At 45.3% G+C, this 14,056-nt stretch overlaps 2 protein-coding genes across 2 annotated transcripts in view; both read left to right on the top strand.

Annotated features, from left to right (window-relative positions):
* T265_09608 (hypothetical protein) overlaps window positions 1-14,056 on the top strand; it is a gene marked incomplete at both ends in the record, with an annotated part of 39,750 nt that overhangs the window by 13,710 nt on the left and 11,984 nt on the right. The gene's annotated exons all lie outside the window — the stretch shown is intronic.
* The window catches only part of T265_09609 (hypothetical protein), a gene marked incomplete at both ends in the record, with an annotated part of 9,658 nt that continues 3,811 nt past the window's right edge, over window positions 8,210-14,056 (top strand). Inside the window, 3 exons of the mRNA XM_009175730.1 lie at window positions 8,210-8,431; window positions 11,839-12,042; window positions 13,598-13,780. Coding sequence (XP_009173994.1) covers window positions 8,210-8,431; window positions 11,839-12,042; window positions 13,598-13,780 — 609 coding nt within the window. The remainder of the gene's footprint in view (window positions 8,432-11,838; window positions 12,043-13,597; window positions 13,781-14,056) is intronic.

The raw sequence follows: 14,056 nt of genomic DNA, 5'->3' as shown, positions 1-14,056 counted from the left end.
ACCCTGTCTGATAAAAACATTTTTTTTTTCGCATCCGACAAATCATGCGCTAGACCGGAGGGCTATGACTGAATATGCAAAAGTTCTAGCTGATTTCGGAATCATTTAACAGGGTGTGCATGGCTAACAGATTGTTTGGGTTTATCGTGACTGTCTAAAAAACAGTTGCGCGTATAATTTACCAGGCCAGTCAGTAAAGTTGCGACGGATGATTGCACTCACGGGCACCGCGTTCGACGGGAACAACCAGTCAAATAGAGGTGGGGTATCTTCGGTGCTGTTTTCGAGAACTCTGTGCGTGACATCAGAGTCAAATCGGATGTGTGGAATACCCACATTCATTCGCCATACTCGTAAAGGTTAGTCTCGTAGGAATGCTGATTACAGGAGTGCAATCTGTCGGCCCGGCAAAAAACCAATCTATTGGTGAAAATTCTGTGGGCAATATCAGTCCCGATTGTCACGACAAGTGGCAATCGTTATTTATTTGTCTGTTGGTGGTAAGTGACGCAATGGAACTGATACATTTGACGTCCTGTCAGAATAGGAAACCCGTTTTCTCCACCCTGATCATTCTCTGTGCATTCTCTTTCCTTCGTCTGTGTGCACACGTTGTCCAAGTGGTGCGCTGTGGTGTTTCCAGCTGTTTTTTGACAACAGGCCGGTGACGTTGTTGGAATTTCAGACAGTCGGCGTGGGTGGAGGAGAAAGCAGGCTGACTAGAAAACACTACGCACGACAACCCCCCCCCCCACACACACACATCCTCGAAATTGTGCTAGTTCTCGCGTTTTTTCCTCCTTGAGAGAGAACTTCCCTTGGGGAATTCACACCTATTATTCTACACTTTCCAAAGCCTGTAGTTTTGTCGTTTCCTCTCGCCTTTTACACGACCCTTAGCGGTTTGTTCACCCTATTGTCAGTCGTTTCCCGCAGTTGCCACGCAACTTGAAGGAAATGCCGGGGAGCTGTGTTAGATTTTTACGGTTCTGAAACTCACGTCACCCAATTAGTTGTAAATGCTAGACTCGTGTGTTCTTCAGATACGGAATGCTGAGCGCATAATCGGGGGATTTTTTTAGAAAAATCAAAGATTTGACTAGATAGTGTACAACTAATCCATTCAATCAAGGTTTTAGGTGGATAATATCATCCTAAAAAACGACTCCTCCACGAGTAGAGCGTTAAAATTCACATTAAACAGTTATAGACCATGGGACCGATTCCCACAGGGAAGGACTCTTTCTTCAGGACCGTTTAGCCTGGACCAGTAGTGGCTGTTCGGTTGCTGACCGGTCCTACACCGTTCTGTCGTCATCTTGCATGCCCCCCGAAACCAACGATCCTTGTTTTCCACCCTGAAATGTTTGCTATTCCGTGCTAAACTGCTTGATTTTTTGGCGGATTGTACGTCCGGGTGTGCTCAGTTTTTTGTTTTGCTTGAGACGTTGGAATTTCCAACTAGCCTCGCTCATTCCCTTAATAGCCACTGAAACTGGAGATAATTCAGTGGTTACTGACCGGATGGTTTGTGGTTCGAACCCTACCTGCACTTCCCCACTTTTCCCGTCTAGACTTGGGCAATATCCCAGCGCTCGTGCTTCATTTGGGTGGCATGGAAGCTAGGCGCCGAAAATGTGTTGCAGCTGAAGGAGCATTACTATTACTACCGCCACTCGACTTCCCCTGTCTAGGCTTGGGCAACCTGGCAGTATCCCAGCCCTCTTGCTTCCTTCGGGTGGCATGGCAGCTAGGCACCGAAAGGATGCTACAGCTGAACGCATTACTACCATTATTATTATTATTATTATAACTGATTCCTGGCTCACTTGGGGGTACGCTATAAATTCATTCGATTTCTTCCCACCTAATGCGCTCTGTATTATCACTGCCTATGGTGAAACTGCATTCAGACTTTGCCGGCAGGTCACAGCGTTATGCTAGCTCAGATCGTTTGCCTCGTTAAGGAGCGAGGTGGGGCGAACTTAAGGAAGGTCGGGCCTTCACACTGACCCTCGTTTAGAGTACCATTTTGATTGATCTTTTCTACTTCTTAGTGTTCCCAGTTGGCTTCATTGTGGTTTTTAATCTGCCCTCAACTCTCCACTCGCGTGCCTGGATTGTTTACCACCCGATGACAACAATCACTTGGTTTTTAAACTTATTACTTAGTCTGTTTCTCAGCCCAACTTGGGGTGGCGGTGGACGACACGGAAACCGTTCCCCTTAAGCAGTAGTTTACTACTAACACATTTCTAGTAGATTTCACAATAGTTCAGCTGTTCAGCAGTAGCACCCTTTCGGTGCCTAACTGCCACGCCACCTGAAGGTTGCACGAGGGCTGGGATACTGCCAGATTGCCCAAGCCTAGACAGGGGAAGTCGAGAGGTGAAAGTCGTGTTTGAACCGCGGGCCTTCTGGTGAGTAAATTCGCGCTCCAACCACTTGGGCCATCTCGCCCCCCAATATGCCTCACAGTATGTGTAGGTGAATAAAATTCAGTGTGACGAAGCACTGTTACAACTCCATTCTGTCGGTTCTATCCTGGACTAACCCTAGTGGACCTTGTGTTCCAGTAGTCGACCTTGAGCGCGCGACAGTTCAGTGGTAAAAGCGCGAATCTAATGACCGTAAGGTCCATTGTTCGAACTCAACCTCTGCATCACGACTGCGTGGGCACCGTTGCGCCTCCTCCAAGTTTGCATTGCAGCCAATCATCGAGAGGGTTTTACAACCGAGCGATTTTTTCAGTTCATCTCAAATGGAACTCAGTGGTGCCACTCGTTTTCCCGACTGAGATTCGTGGGATCCTCTTGTGCTTGACTACAAGCACCGCCATTCGAGGTTCGAGCCCCACCGGTTTCTAGATTTTGAGACATCTCGGGATATTTCTCAGCATAAGACAACCGTTTTACTGTCCCATTTCATTCTTTTTTATTCTCAGGGCTTCCCTAAATAGTGTGTTGCCGTCAGAGTGATGATGACGCTGGTAGACGGCGTGACATTTATGCATAGTGCATCACGAAGTGGCCCGTTTTTTCGTTTCTGTATACTGAATGAGGCAGTACCATAAGTAGGTAGTAGGCGAAGCGCAAACACTCGAACCTCCCTCGTTCACAGAAGAACGCTTAAGTAGGCTGACAGGTTGACAGTGATGACTTGCTTCATGGCAGCTAAAAAATATTCCAGTGCAAAGAAGGTCTTGATGCCTCCTACCTTTTAGGATGATGTGCATCAATGAATGCACATCCTGATTGACGCGAACAATTACTTCGTCTCGTTCCTTTTTTTATCTAATGTACGGAATGTAGGTGAAACGGGAATTTTTTATAAAAAACGGTACGATAAGTTGAACACATTTTTATGAAGTCTTACGAGCCAATGGCTGTGAAATCTAAGCTTTACTGCCCTCTTGTGAATCAGAAAATTCAGTTTTCCTTATGAACACGAAGGAGTTTTTCGTAGTTTTCTGGCTATTGTTAACCAACTTAATACGCCGTTGAGCCCCACGTACCCCAAGACGCGTGACTTCATTTTCCCTAGATCAAATTATCGGCTGCTTCGCAACGTCCTTTCGGCCTTCCACTTGGTTTTTTCGAGTAGATTTTCCTTCAAAGGAAAGAACAATTCTTTTTCGGGCTTCACTTATTTCGGTCCTCCGTGTACGTTTTGACTGTCCTGGAAAAAATCGTTCAGCTGTATCATCCTTTCGGTGCCCAACTGCCATGCCACCCGAAGGAACCACGAGGACTGGGATATTGCCAGGCTACTCAAGCCTAGATAGGGGAAGTCGAGAGGCAGAGGTCGGGTTCGAACTATGGACCTTCCAGTCAGTAACCACTGAACCATCTCGCCCCTTAGAGGTGTATTGTGGTGGTTGCTCCACTCCGCGGGACTGTTACCTTCTTCCGCAACACTCGAGTGCCGATCATCCGATATTACTACGTCGTTGGTACCTCACTCAACAGCCGTGCGAATAGCCCACGGTAACGTGTACTTAAGACCTTGAGTTACGGACACGTGTATCTTCTCGCGCCTTAGGTCAAGTTAAAGCAAACGTCAGGCACAACATTTCGCTCGTCACTGCAGGCTTGTAGACCACACGCAAGTGCTCCTATCGCATTTCGGTTAGGCTGTTTGGTCACGCAAACAACACACAACGAAATGATCCTGAGGTAAAATTGATCTGTTTAAAGCGTGATTAGTGCTCATCCAGTGATCTTTCTTCACGGCTTGTTGTCAAGCTGCAACACTGCCTCAGTCCACTATAACAACTTGAATTCACAGGCAGAAATGAATAATGATACCGAAACCCCTCACTTAGTTGCGTATTCATCGGTTGTCAGACAATTTTCGGCCTCGTGGGACTGTTTTGATGTCATTCGTCTTGCTCGGTAGATGTTTCTAATTCTTTTGGAAAATTTCAACGGCAAGCCGATGAAGGATTGAAAACTCACTCATGCACACGTTGATATCGTCGTGCCTGATGATGGGGCGTTTACGATCGAGTTGCGCACCTTAGAAAGCATACCAGCGACCATCGCTTTTCACATCAGTTAGCGCCAAAACCTTTGGACCTTTAGACTGAACAGTCCAACTACATGCAAGTACGGTTGGCCTCACACGGCACTCGAACGGAACCATCACACAGAGCGTGCAGCCAGATAACGGTTTGAGTTCCCGCGCACATGTTCAACGTAACTTCGTGTGCACATTAGCAGCTGACAGACCCGCATGGAATGGATTTTTATCACAATACACTTTCATGTCATGAGGAAAAAGATTGCGAGAACCAAAAACAGGCGAGCCCTTGTGCAGCGTATCCATAATCCATGAACTAGGACCAGGAATTAGCACGTCGCAGATAAAAATAGTTCGCAAGCACGTGATCTAATTACGTCTGACATTTTACGACTTCATACTTGCAAGGATATTGATGTTCCCTGCGTGTTACAGCTTTGTGGTAAATTGGATGTTAGTTATGTACACAATAAAGTCTCGAATCTCGGACGAGGTGTTACAAGTCCATTGGAATCGGAAATGTTTTGGTGAGTTGTACTGACAGTCACGCCAAGGCTTAAAGCTGAACAAACATTGCCTTAGTGTCAGAAAATTAGGCTTTCATACACTGCCGTAAGACTAGTTTCTGCCTTTCTCTCACGACCATCTCCTTACCACGATCTAATTTATATTTTTTTATGTGGTCTTACTGGAGAGGGGTTTTGTAGTTCACCTCCAAAATACCGTGTTTTTTACCAACAGCTGCGACTTCAATTAACTTATCACTGACTTGTCTGTTAACTCAAACAGCGATCTTCCCACTAGCTCGTTCACAATTAATAACAGGCAAATGGATATATTGAAGACCGTATAGATATAGTGCCCCGTGAAATGAGGTTTAGTTTGATGCTGTTGACTGTGATGTGAGAGTGGGGTTTTTGTTCTCCATGAGTAGTTTTGTAATTTGAATTTCGAAGTAGCTATTGTACTTGCGCGACTGGAAAGTCCGTGGTTCGAACCCGACTTCTGCTCTCGACTTCCCCTGTCTAGGCTTGGCCAACTTGACAGTATCCCATCCTTCTTGCTTCCTTCGGGTGGCGTGGCAGCTAAGCACTGAAGGAGTGTTATAGCTGAACGATTATCTTTTTTATCTTATCCACTTGCGCAACTGTGATTGGGCAAGTCATGGATGCATCGTCGTGCAAGTCCCGCCAAGTAATAAAAGCGCCAACTGTTGGGTGCGTTCGCGATTGGCACAGTTTGAAGAGAGGATACCAAAAAGGTACAAGTAGCCTTCCTTTCAGGGACAGAAAGGATGAAAGCTTCCTTGTGGTAAACCGAATTTCGGACTCACCGGGATTAACGAGTGAGTTGTTTTTGGAGATCACTCCGTGTAGTCTGAGTCCACAAGTACACTGATTATGGTAGCCTCAGCACCAGCCAAACAATCTTTCAATGAGACACACAGACAATCAGTGAACAGTACAAAACTAGCCAGCCTAGAAACTTCGTCTTTCCAGCAATACGGCATGAGGAAAAATTTACACGCAGAACAAGCAAAGTCGTAACAGAATGTGTCCAGAAAATATCATTCATGTTCGTTCATTGTAGACAGCATGTTTCGAACGAAGAATCACTTGCTCCAGCTATACAGGAACCCCGAAATCAACGTGAGTGCGTTACAATTACGTCAAACTGTTCCACCCACTGGTGTTTTCACTGCGATGCCATTTCGCCTAAAGTAAAATGAACTTATGGAGCAGATCAACTTGCTCCCATTCCCAATCTATAATTGGTTTTACACCCATGTACTTTCCCCTTGAATGCCACAAAACCAACACCATACGAATGTCACCGAAGGTTGGAAACTCCCGTCAGTGAATGACATTCATGCTGCTTTTACACTGACTCTGACAGCATTCAATCGCGATGGGCGTCACGTGTCTGTAATTTGCATAATTCAGCTGCTCACGTGTTCGTTTTGTTCGGACAGATGAACACTGTTCAGCAGGCAAACATGTTCATTTTGGTCCTGTTAAGGAATGACCAGTCTGTTCAAATGAACCTCCTGGAACAGTGCTAGGTTTTCATAAAGTAAACTACTCACAAGGTTGCTGAAAACTCTTCGACAGCCCACGACTGGTTTCGCCCTTCTTGGGGCTCATCAGGTAGGCGCAGTCCCCGAGTTTCCGTCAACCTTATGATCTACTTGAACCCAAATTGCACTGTTTTCGAGAAATACACTCATCTGCAAATCAATTTGGTTTTCACGAGAGACTCAACTGAATCTCTCGTTTATGATATTTTCCGTCTGTGTGGATGCCTCGAAACCACATATCCAAGTAAGTTGCTCCGATTTTTAAGTGAGCGTACTGTTGTTTTTGAGCTAAGGTATCTCTTCCATCCCGCATCCCCTGTGAGCGCTGTATTGAACTATCATAGGCTAGATAGGCCAAGGTGGAGCTTAGGTTTCCACTCCATACACGACTTCTGAGTATATTAGCAACTAAGAAATATTGATCGTTCGGCTGTAACACCCTTTCGGTGCCATGCCACCCAAAGGAAGTACGAGGGCCGATATATTACCAGGTTCCCTAGGCCTAGACAGGAGCAGTCGAGATACCGAGGTTGGGTTAGAACCACGTACCTCTCGGTCAGTCGTTTTGCGCCTTAATCACTGAGCTATCCTGAGAAGCTGACTATTCTTCTCTGTGCTATTTCACCGAAGGAACAGTTATATTTTGTTTTCTTTATCTCATCTATCTGCCGTATCATTAGGAGTAAAAAATTTACAATATTCACCTGGAAATTTTCCATTTTTCCCGATCGATATTAGTAGACGAGAACGCATTTTTCATTGGACGCATTATTACCACGCATCGGCTACGTGTTAACACTTCGACGGACATCTGAATGTCCGCAATTCCCCTTCAACGGTCAGTCACCGTTTGCTCACATTGTCCATTTAGCTAGGTGCGCTGGTTGCATTTTTTCTACCGACGTTCCGAGTTAATACCGAACGCTTTAGAAACTTTTCCTCATTTCCGTCCTGTGATGAGCGACCTCGGCGAACACGCTCTCAGTTTGATCAATTACACATCGGCCTTATAGTATACGTCCGTATTGCCTGAGATCCTATTCCGTGTGACGGACAGTATTCGTCTGGTCCCACTTTCTCAGCTGCTACACATCGTCAATGAAAGGCTTCCATACTGTCCTTCTCGCTCTCTGCCTCCGTAGTTCCTAACTGTTGTGTGATTTTCCACCCTTTTCCCACGTGCTCAACAGCGAAATCTGCCCTTGTGTAATATTTCCGTGAACTATCCCAGGTGGTCTGTCTGTTTATCCAGTCTTAGTTCTCCTCCATATTGTCCTTGTGTTCTAAAGGACCGAAAATTGGTGCGTCGGACGGTCTTATTCACGACAGTTGGTCGTGTATCGTTTGCTTCTCGTTTTTTCGACGGTTTGCCTTGTATTGTGAAGTGGAACGGTTTTCACTTTCCTGTGTCTAGTTTGGCCCTCCACAGTTTCCGTCTCACTTCGATTTTTTGGAGCTTTCATTGCGTGGAGCACCTGCCTCATTTGTTTTGTTTAATTCGAATCGTTCACACTTACCTTGCTTTCCTAATGGTTTGCACACGCATATGTCTTGACGCTGAAATCTTGAGATTATCATACCTGCCCCCCCCCCCACACACAAAAAAACGTCATGAAAGAACTAAGCCATCTACCAAGAAGGGCACTCATTGTGATTCCACATTACTCATCAACCCGGGTCAAGTCACATCGTTCAGCTGTAGCACCCTTTCGGTGCCTAGCTGCCATGCCACATAAAGGTTGCACGAGGGCTGGGATACTGCCAAGTTTCCCAAGCCTAGACAGGGGAAGTCGAGAGGCAGAGGCCGGGTTCGAACCACGGACCTTGTGGTCAGTAAATTCGCGCTCTAACCACTTTGGTCATCTCGCTCCCATGTCAAGAAGTTCATGTGAACACAGCCTCCGTTTAGGAGACACGTTAGAGAAAGTAACAATTTAGACGATTACTAACTTTTTAACATTATGAATTTAGCCTCCCCCAATTCTACGAAACACTCCTGGGGTAACAAAATTTCTGGACTAATCTATCGTAGTGCGAGCTTCTCATGCCAGAAAAAATCACTCGATCGAGTAATATCCGAGGGGAAACAAACCACCCACAATTTAAGTGAATGAGGGTTTCATCTCCGACCCTTGTGAACTGGTCTGATTTCCAGCCATGCAGTCAGTTTGTTAAACCTGACATTTATAAAATGGCTGTATCACGTGACTGTTTGTCTCATGCCGATAAGATCGAGGCTGTCTTAGAAACAGAATGATCGGGGGATTGAGTTGGAGTAGTATGGCTCAAAAAGGTGGTTTATGCAGGGAAATTTCATCTCGGAATTACGGGACTTCGAATCGAAAAAAGCGTTAGCGATCAATATTTTTCGCTTGATAGTGACAGTACTTTTATTTCTTGATCGTATAACTCGAGAATGGTCCATAGAAAGATTTCCATCACCTTGTTTCATTCTGCCTTCGTTTTGGTCCAAGTCTTCGGCGTTAGCGATCAATATTTTTCGCTTGATACTGACAGTACTTTTATTTCTTAATCGTTTAACTCGAGAATGGTCCATAGAAAGGTTTCCATCACCTTGTTTCATTCTGGCTTCGTTTTGGTCCAAGTCCTCAAATGTTCAGAGGTTCAGAAGTAGGGAGAAGTGTAAGTGCTTCTGAATGATTTTTCTTATCAAAAAGGATTACCACGTTTTAATCATCCAACAGGATTTTACCTGTCACTTCGTCTGGTGTGAGTTGTTCACTCTCCTGGGTGAACTCGTATACGCTCGTATACTCCTAAGGCCAACATTGGATTCCATATCCTTACTTTCCCACCCAGGGGGGAATTAACCAATCTTGTTATCAGTTCTTGCTGTAGCTATTCTGTCCAGCGGTCCAAACGTTCTTCATTGGATATCAGAGGACCATTCTGGTCCCATGTGGTCTTTTCATGGACAAGAGGCTTCCGAAGACCTGCTGAAGAAAACCATCCATTAAAACATTGTGGGCATTTCTAGAGTTTCTCGCTCTTTCCATTTCTTGGAACTTCCAGTTCCACCAAGCATCCCAGTCTGCGCGGGCACCCAACCCTACTTGCCGTCTCATGGTGCATCAATTTTGGTTGTCTTTTCAACCGGAGGGAATGTCTTCGGACCTCCAGAAAGGCCACATTCCTGGCAAACATTTCTCTAACATTTGGAAGAAACTGGTTTACCTGTACCGCAGGTGCTAGAGGGTTCCGATGCTATTTACAGCCTTGGATATCTCGCCCCAATTAGTATTCGAAATCATATCGGTGTTGGATATTCGGTTCTGATCGGGTGTAACAACCTCTCCATGTGAACATTCCTTCAAAGTTTAGGGCTTCCTTGGCCTCTACATCTAAGTGCTTTTTGACGGTGTTCAGGGAGTGTAGTCCTCTAAGAATAATTTAAAAAAAGAACCCAACTTGTCGTTTTGGGAGTGATGACGTCCTAACATAGTTTCCCCAAACTTTTCCCATGGTGGCTATGTTCGTGAACATTAAAACCAGTCCTTGTATCGAGGGCGTGGTATGACGGTAGTTTACGACATTGAGCGTTTCATTGCATTAATGCCGACATTACTGCCCATATAGCTGATCAATGAATATGTTTTCTCTTCCCCGTGAGTGACCTTTGTTCAGGCGGACGATCCCATATCACCGGGTCACAAACCAATGCGATGTAAGGTAAAACTGGTCTGTTGACATTATCGAGCTTGACGGTCGTGCATACTTAGCTCGATGACTCGGAATGTATCCGGACAAATATGGGAATTCTGGAAAGCTCCGCTGTGGAACCGAATTGACAGTGTAGCCACGTGTTTTTGCAAGGCATTGAAGTAGTTTGTGGTACCAACCACACGGCAGAAAGGTAATTGAAAGCTCCAGTGACAGGTGATTAGCACGTAGTAACCAAGAGAATTAGTACACAGAAGTTGTTTGCATCTGGGTGTGTTAACATGGACGGTAAGGGTGTTTTAGTAAACTGATGATCTTAAAACATTCAAGAGCTGAAGACGCATGGAACGAGCTACTCAAGGTTCATCAATATAAGCTTAGTTCTTAGTGCTTGCTGTCCGGATAAGCACCAATGTCACTTGACAATGCTGATAGCTACGTTTTGCCACATCGGTTTTGATATCTGCTTACCAGGTGGAAAAGTACATTTAGGCTGTACGACGAGACGATTGTTGGCATGTACCAACGGTCTTAGTTCGACTCCAACGACTGACTTTCAGTGATGCTGCCACACAACCTACACACAGCGATTGAAAATCTCGAATGGTCGTTCCACTCGATCTGATGTAATTACCTGTGGTTGGAGACCGATGTGTAAAATGGTTTACTTTGTCACATGATTGGTGTTACTGTCCACTTTTTCACTCAAACAGAAACTCCCTGGATCATCCACTGGATTTGGGCTCAGTTGGTTGTTTAGATCTTTCCTCTTATATGAAATCCTCTCTTAAGGAGATTAGCACTTCTTGAACAGGTCCAGAGATACTCAATTTTTACGAGAGCGTTTTTTTAGAATCATTTTTCAATCCTTTCCCAAGCTTGATCAAAGTTTGTTTGATTTCAATCAATTTAATTTGATTTGTTCAATTGCGTCAGAACAACTCAAACCTATTGAATGGTCTATCAATTGTTGTAGTAATATGGTGATCAAGTTGGGGGCAGTTCAGTTCATTTCCACTGGGACCATCTTTGTTCTCCACTTTGTTCAGCCACGCAATAGTCGTCGGCAAATTAAACTAGATGGTTTGTAGAGTAACCTGTTGTTCGTCATCGTTACGAAACTCCAGTGCTTTGTCCACTGCTGCCGTCCTCGTGAGGCCTAGAACGGGCACTCATCGGCTGACCATCACTGAGAATGCATAATTTTGCCAAAGCAAGTTTTGTGTGGGCGGACACTCACCAGAGCCTAAGACGTTCAAATTTTTAACTCAGAAGTAACAGTCGAATGCTGAAGCAAGTTAGCTCGGTGTGTAACATGCGTACTGCTGTTGTCTTCCTTCGGATCGCATGGAAACCGAAAGTGTCTGGAAGCTAAACAATCGTCTTTATTTTAACCAGCAGAATTCCCAACCCCTGTTTCCCCAGTACTTACGTCAGTGTAAGTGTGTAAGTGTGTGGAAGTGTGTGTGTAAGTGGAGTCAGTCCTTGATAGCGACTGGAATTTCCACACCCCCTACTAGGCATCCGAAAGCTCACTCTTTGTCTGCGTTTTCCACAAGATGCGATGTAGCGACGCATTAACCGAGCACCCTGTCTCCTACTCGACAACAAATAATAATCGTTCAGCTGTAACACACTTCCGGTGCCTAACTTCCATGCCTTTCGAAGGAAGCACGAGGGCTGAGATACTGCCAGGTTGCCCAAGCCTAGACAGGGGAAGTCGAGAGGCAGAGGTCGGGTTCGAATCACTGACCTTTTGGTCAGTAAATTCGCGCTCTAGCCACTTGGGCCATCTCTCGACAACAAAGCATTGTGTTAGCTCGTTTTCTTAGACAAGTCAAACACTCCGTGCTTGCAGTCGACCTGTAAATGAGTACGCACACAGCAGCTTGTGGTTCTTATTAGATGTGAAAAAAAAAAACGAAACCCAAAAGAAGTCCAAAGCTTACATCTTCGCTTTGACACACTTCTCTCTGTAGAAGACAGATGTAGACCGGTTTCTAAATTATTGAATGCTTCGGCTTCACAGACTTGATTGTTTTGAAAACTACGAAACAAAACCTTTAGTTCATGTTAACCCTTGAACTGACCCTTGTTAAGTTTCACTCTCCCTCTCGCAATTGGACTGATCCCTTTTCTAAATGGCCTCTTGGTGAGGTTAATGTACTCACTACCCCGACTAAATTTACGGCACACCTGTCACTCTCTCGTCCCTTCCTCTTGAAACAATAAGTAAATGTATCAAGTCACACCTGAATGCTTCCTTTGTCGTGGAGACTGAACTGTGCGAGGAAATTCACTCATATTGGTGTCATTATTTGAGACGAAGTTTGATTATCTTACTGTTTGTATGGTTGTCTTCTCTCCCCAAGTCAGGCAGTTTTAATTGCCATGTCAAACATGTTGGTTATCCTGTCCCCACTGATATGAATTGAGCTGGAAATTGTTACAACCGGCTTCATCGATTTTACGTTGACAATCGACTCATTCAACGGTCCACGCCATAGCCCACCAGCTCGGCCTCATTAGTATAATGACCTTATGTTTTTTTTCTGTTCACATTCTTTCACCTCGGCAAGTGTGTTCTACTTGATTAGGTAGATGTGGTTTGAGGCACTTCACTTGTACGTTAAAACGAGCTTTACGGTTCATACTCTATCCCTAGTGTAATGCCACGTACACACAGCAGACTCACGGGACCGACCGAAGTCTCGGTCTTCTTGCAAACGTACTCTTAGGAGGGAAAGGGAGAGCACAAACCTCAACACTCATATGGCGTGGCAGCTAGGCGCTTCGAGGGTGAACGATTACTACTGTTATTAACCACCTAGTTACCCGATTCCTCCTCATAGTTCTCATGATGGCGAGGGACCAATGCTGTCCCAATAATCTGCTTTCAATGTTTGGCTTTTTTCGCGTCACTGCTTTGGTTCCGGGCAGTTCGATGGTGTCCATCGCCTAACTGATGTCCGGTGCACGGACACGTGAAAACCACCAAATGGAGTCGTCATGAGTCCGATATACGGTGACAGATAATCTTCGACCCGGCAGTCCGATTCGGGAATGATAGAATACCACTTTGACCGGTTACAATTCTTGTCCTGGGGAGTGCCTAACTACCTGAAGGAGAAATCTTATAGACTCCAACCATGAAGGCGCGAATATCACATCACTCAGTTTGACCATCACTATCCTCGTTTCGCTTTGTCCGACTATACATGATCGCTTACGAACCTACTAACAATAAGTCAGTAGTAAAGTCGTTTCGCGAATATAAAATGGTGTAATCTTGCGTTCAATGGTGCTCCTCCTTTTAAGAAATCGGCGCTGCTCCCAACGAAAAGTTGGTCATGCTACTGTTCAGCTGTAACACCCTTTATGTGCCCAGCTGCCATGCCCCCTGAGGGAAGCACGAGGGCTGGGATACTGCCAGGTTGCCCAAGCCTAGACAGGGAAAGTCGAGAGGCAGAGTTCGGGTCCGAACCACGGACCTCCCGGTCAGTAAATTCGAGCTCTAACCATTTGAACCATCTCTCCCGGTCATGGTAAGGTGAACACGAAGCGATTAGAACATCACAATTGTTGTGATAGCACGAAAGGTGACACCCATACCTTTGAATGTTTTCAGTAAGGCAGTACAGCGATTGTTTACATACCAAATGGCGGACCTTAAGAGAGGGCTGAACTTGGGTGAACCATTAAAACTCTCGACTTAGGGATTTAAGTCACCTGCAGGAGCCCACCAGATCGGTCCGGGGCACTGTTCTCTTCTGCCCA

The sequence above is a fragment of the Opisthorchis viverrini genome (assembly GCF_000715545.1).
Source record: "Opisthorchis viverrini unplaced genomic scaffold opera_v5_294, whole genome shotgun sequence".
Lineage (NCBI taxonomy): Eukaryota > Metazoa > Platyhelminthes > Trematoda > Opisthorchiida > Opisthorchiidae > Opisthorchis > Opisthorchis viverrini.
Note: the sequence above shows the minus strand (reverse complement) of the source record. Positions and strands in the feature narration are given on the sequence as shown.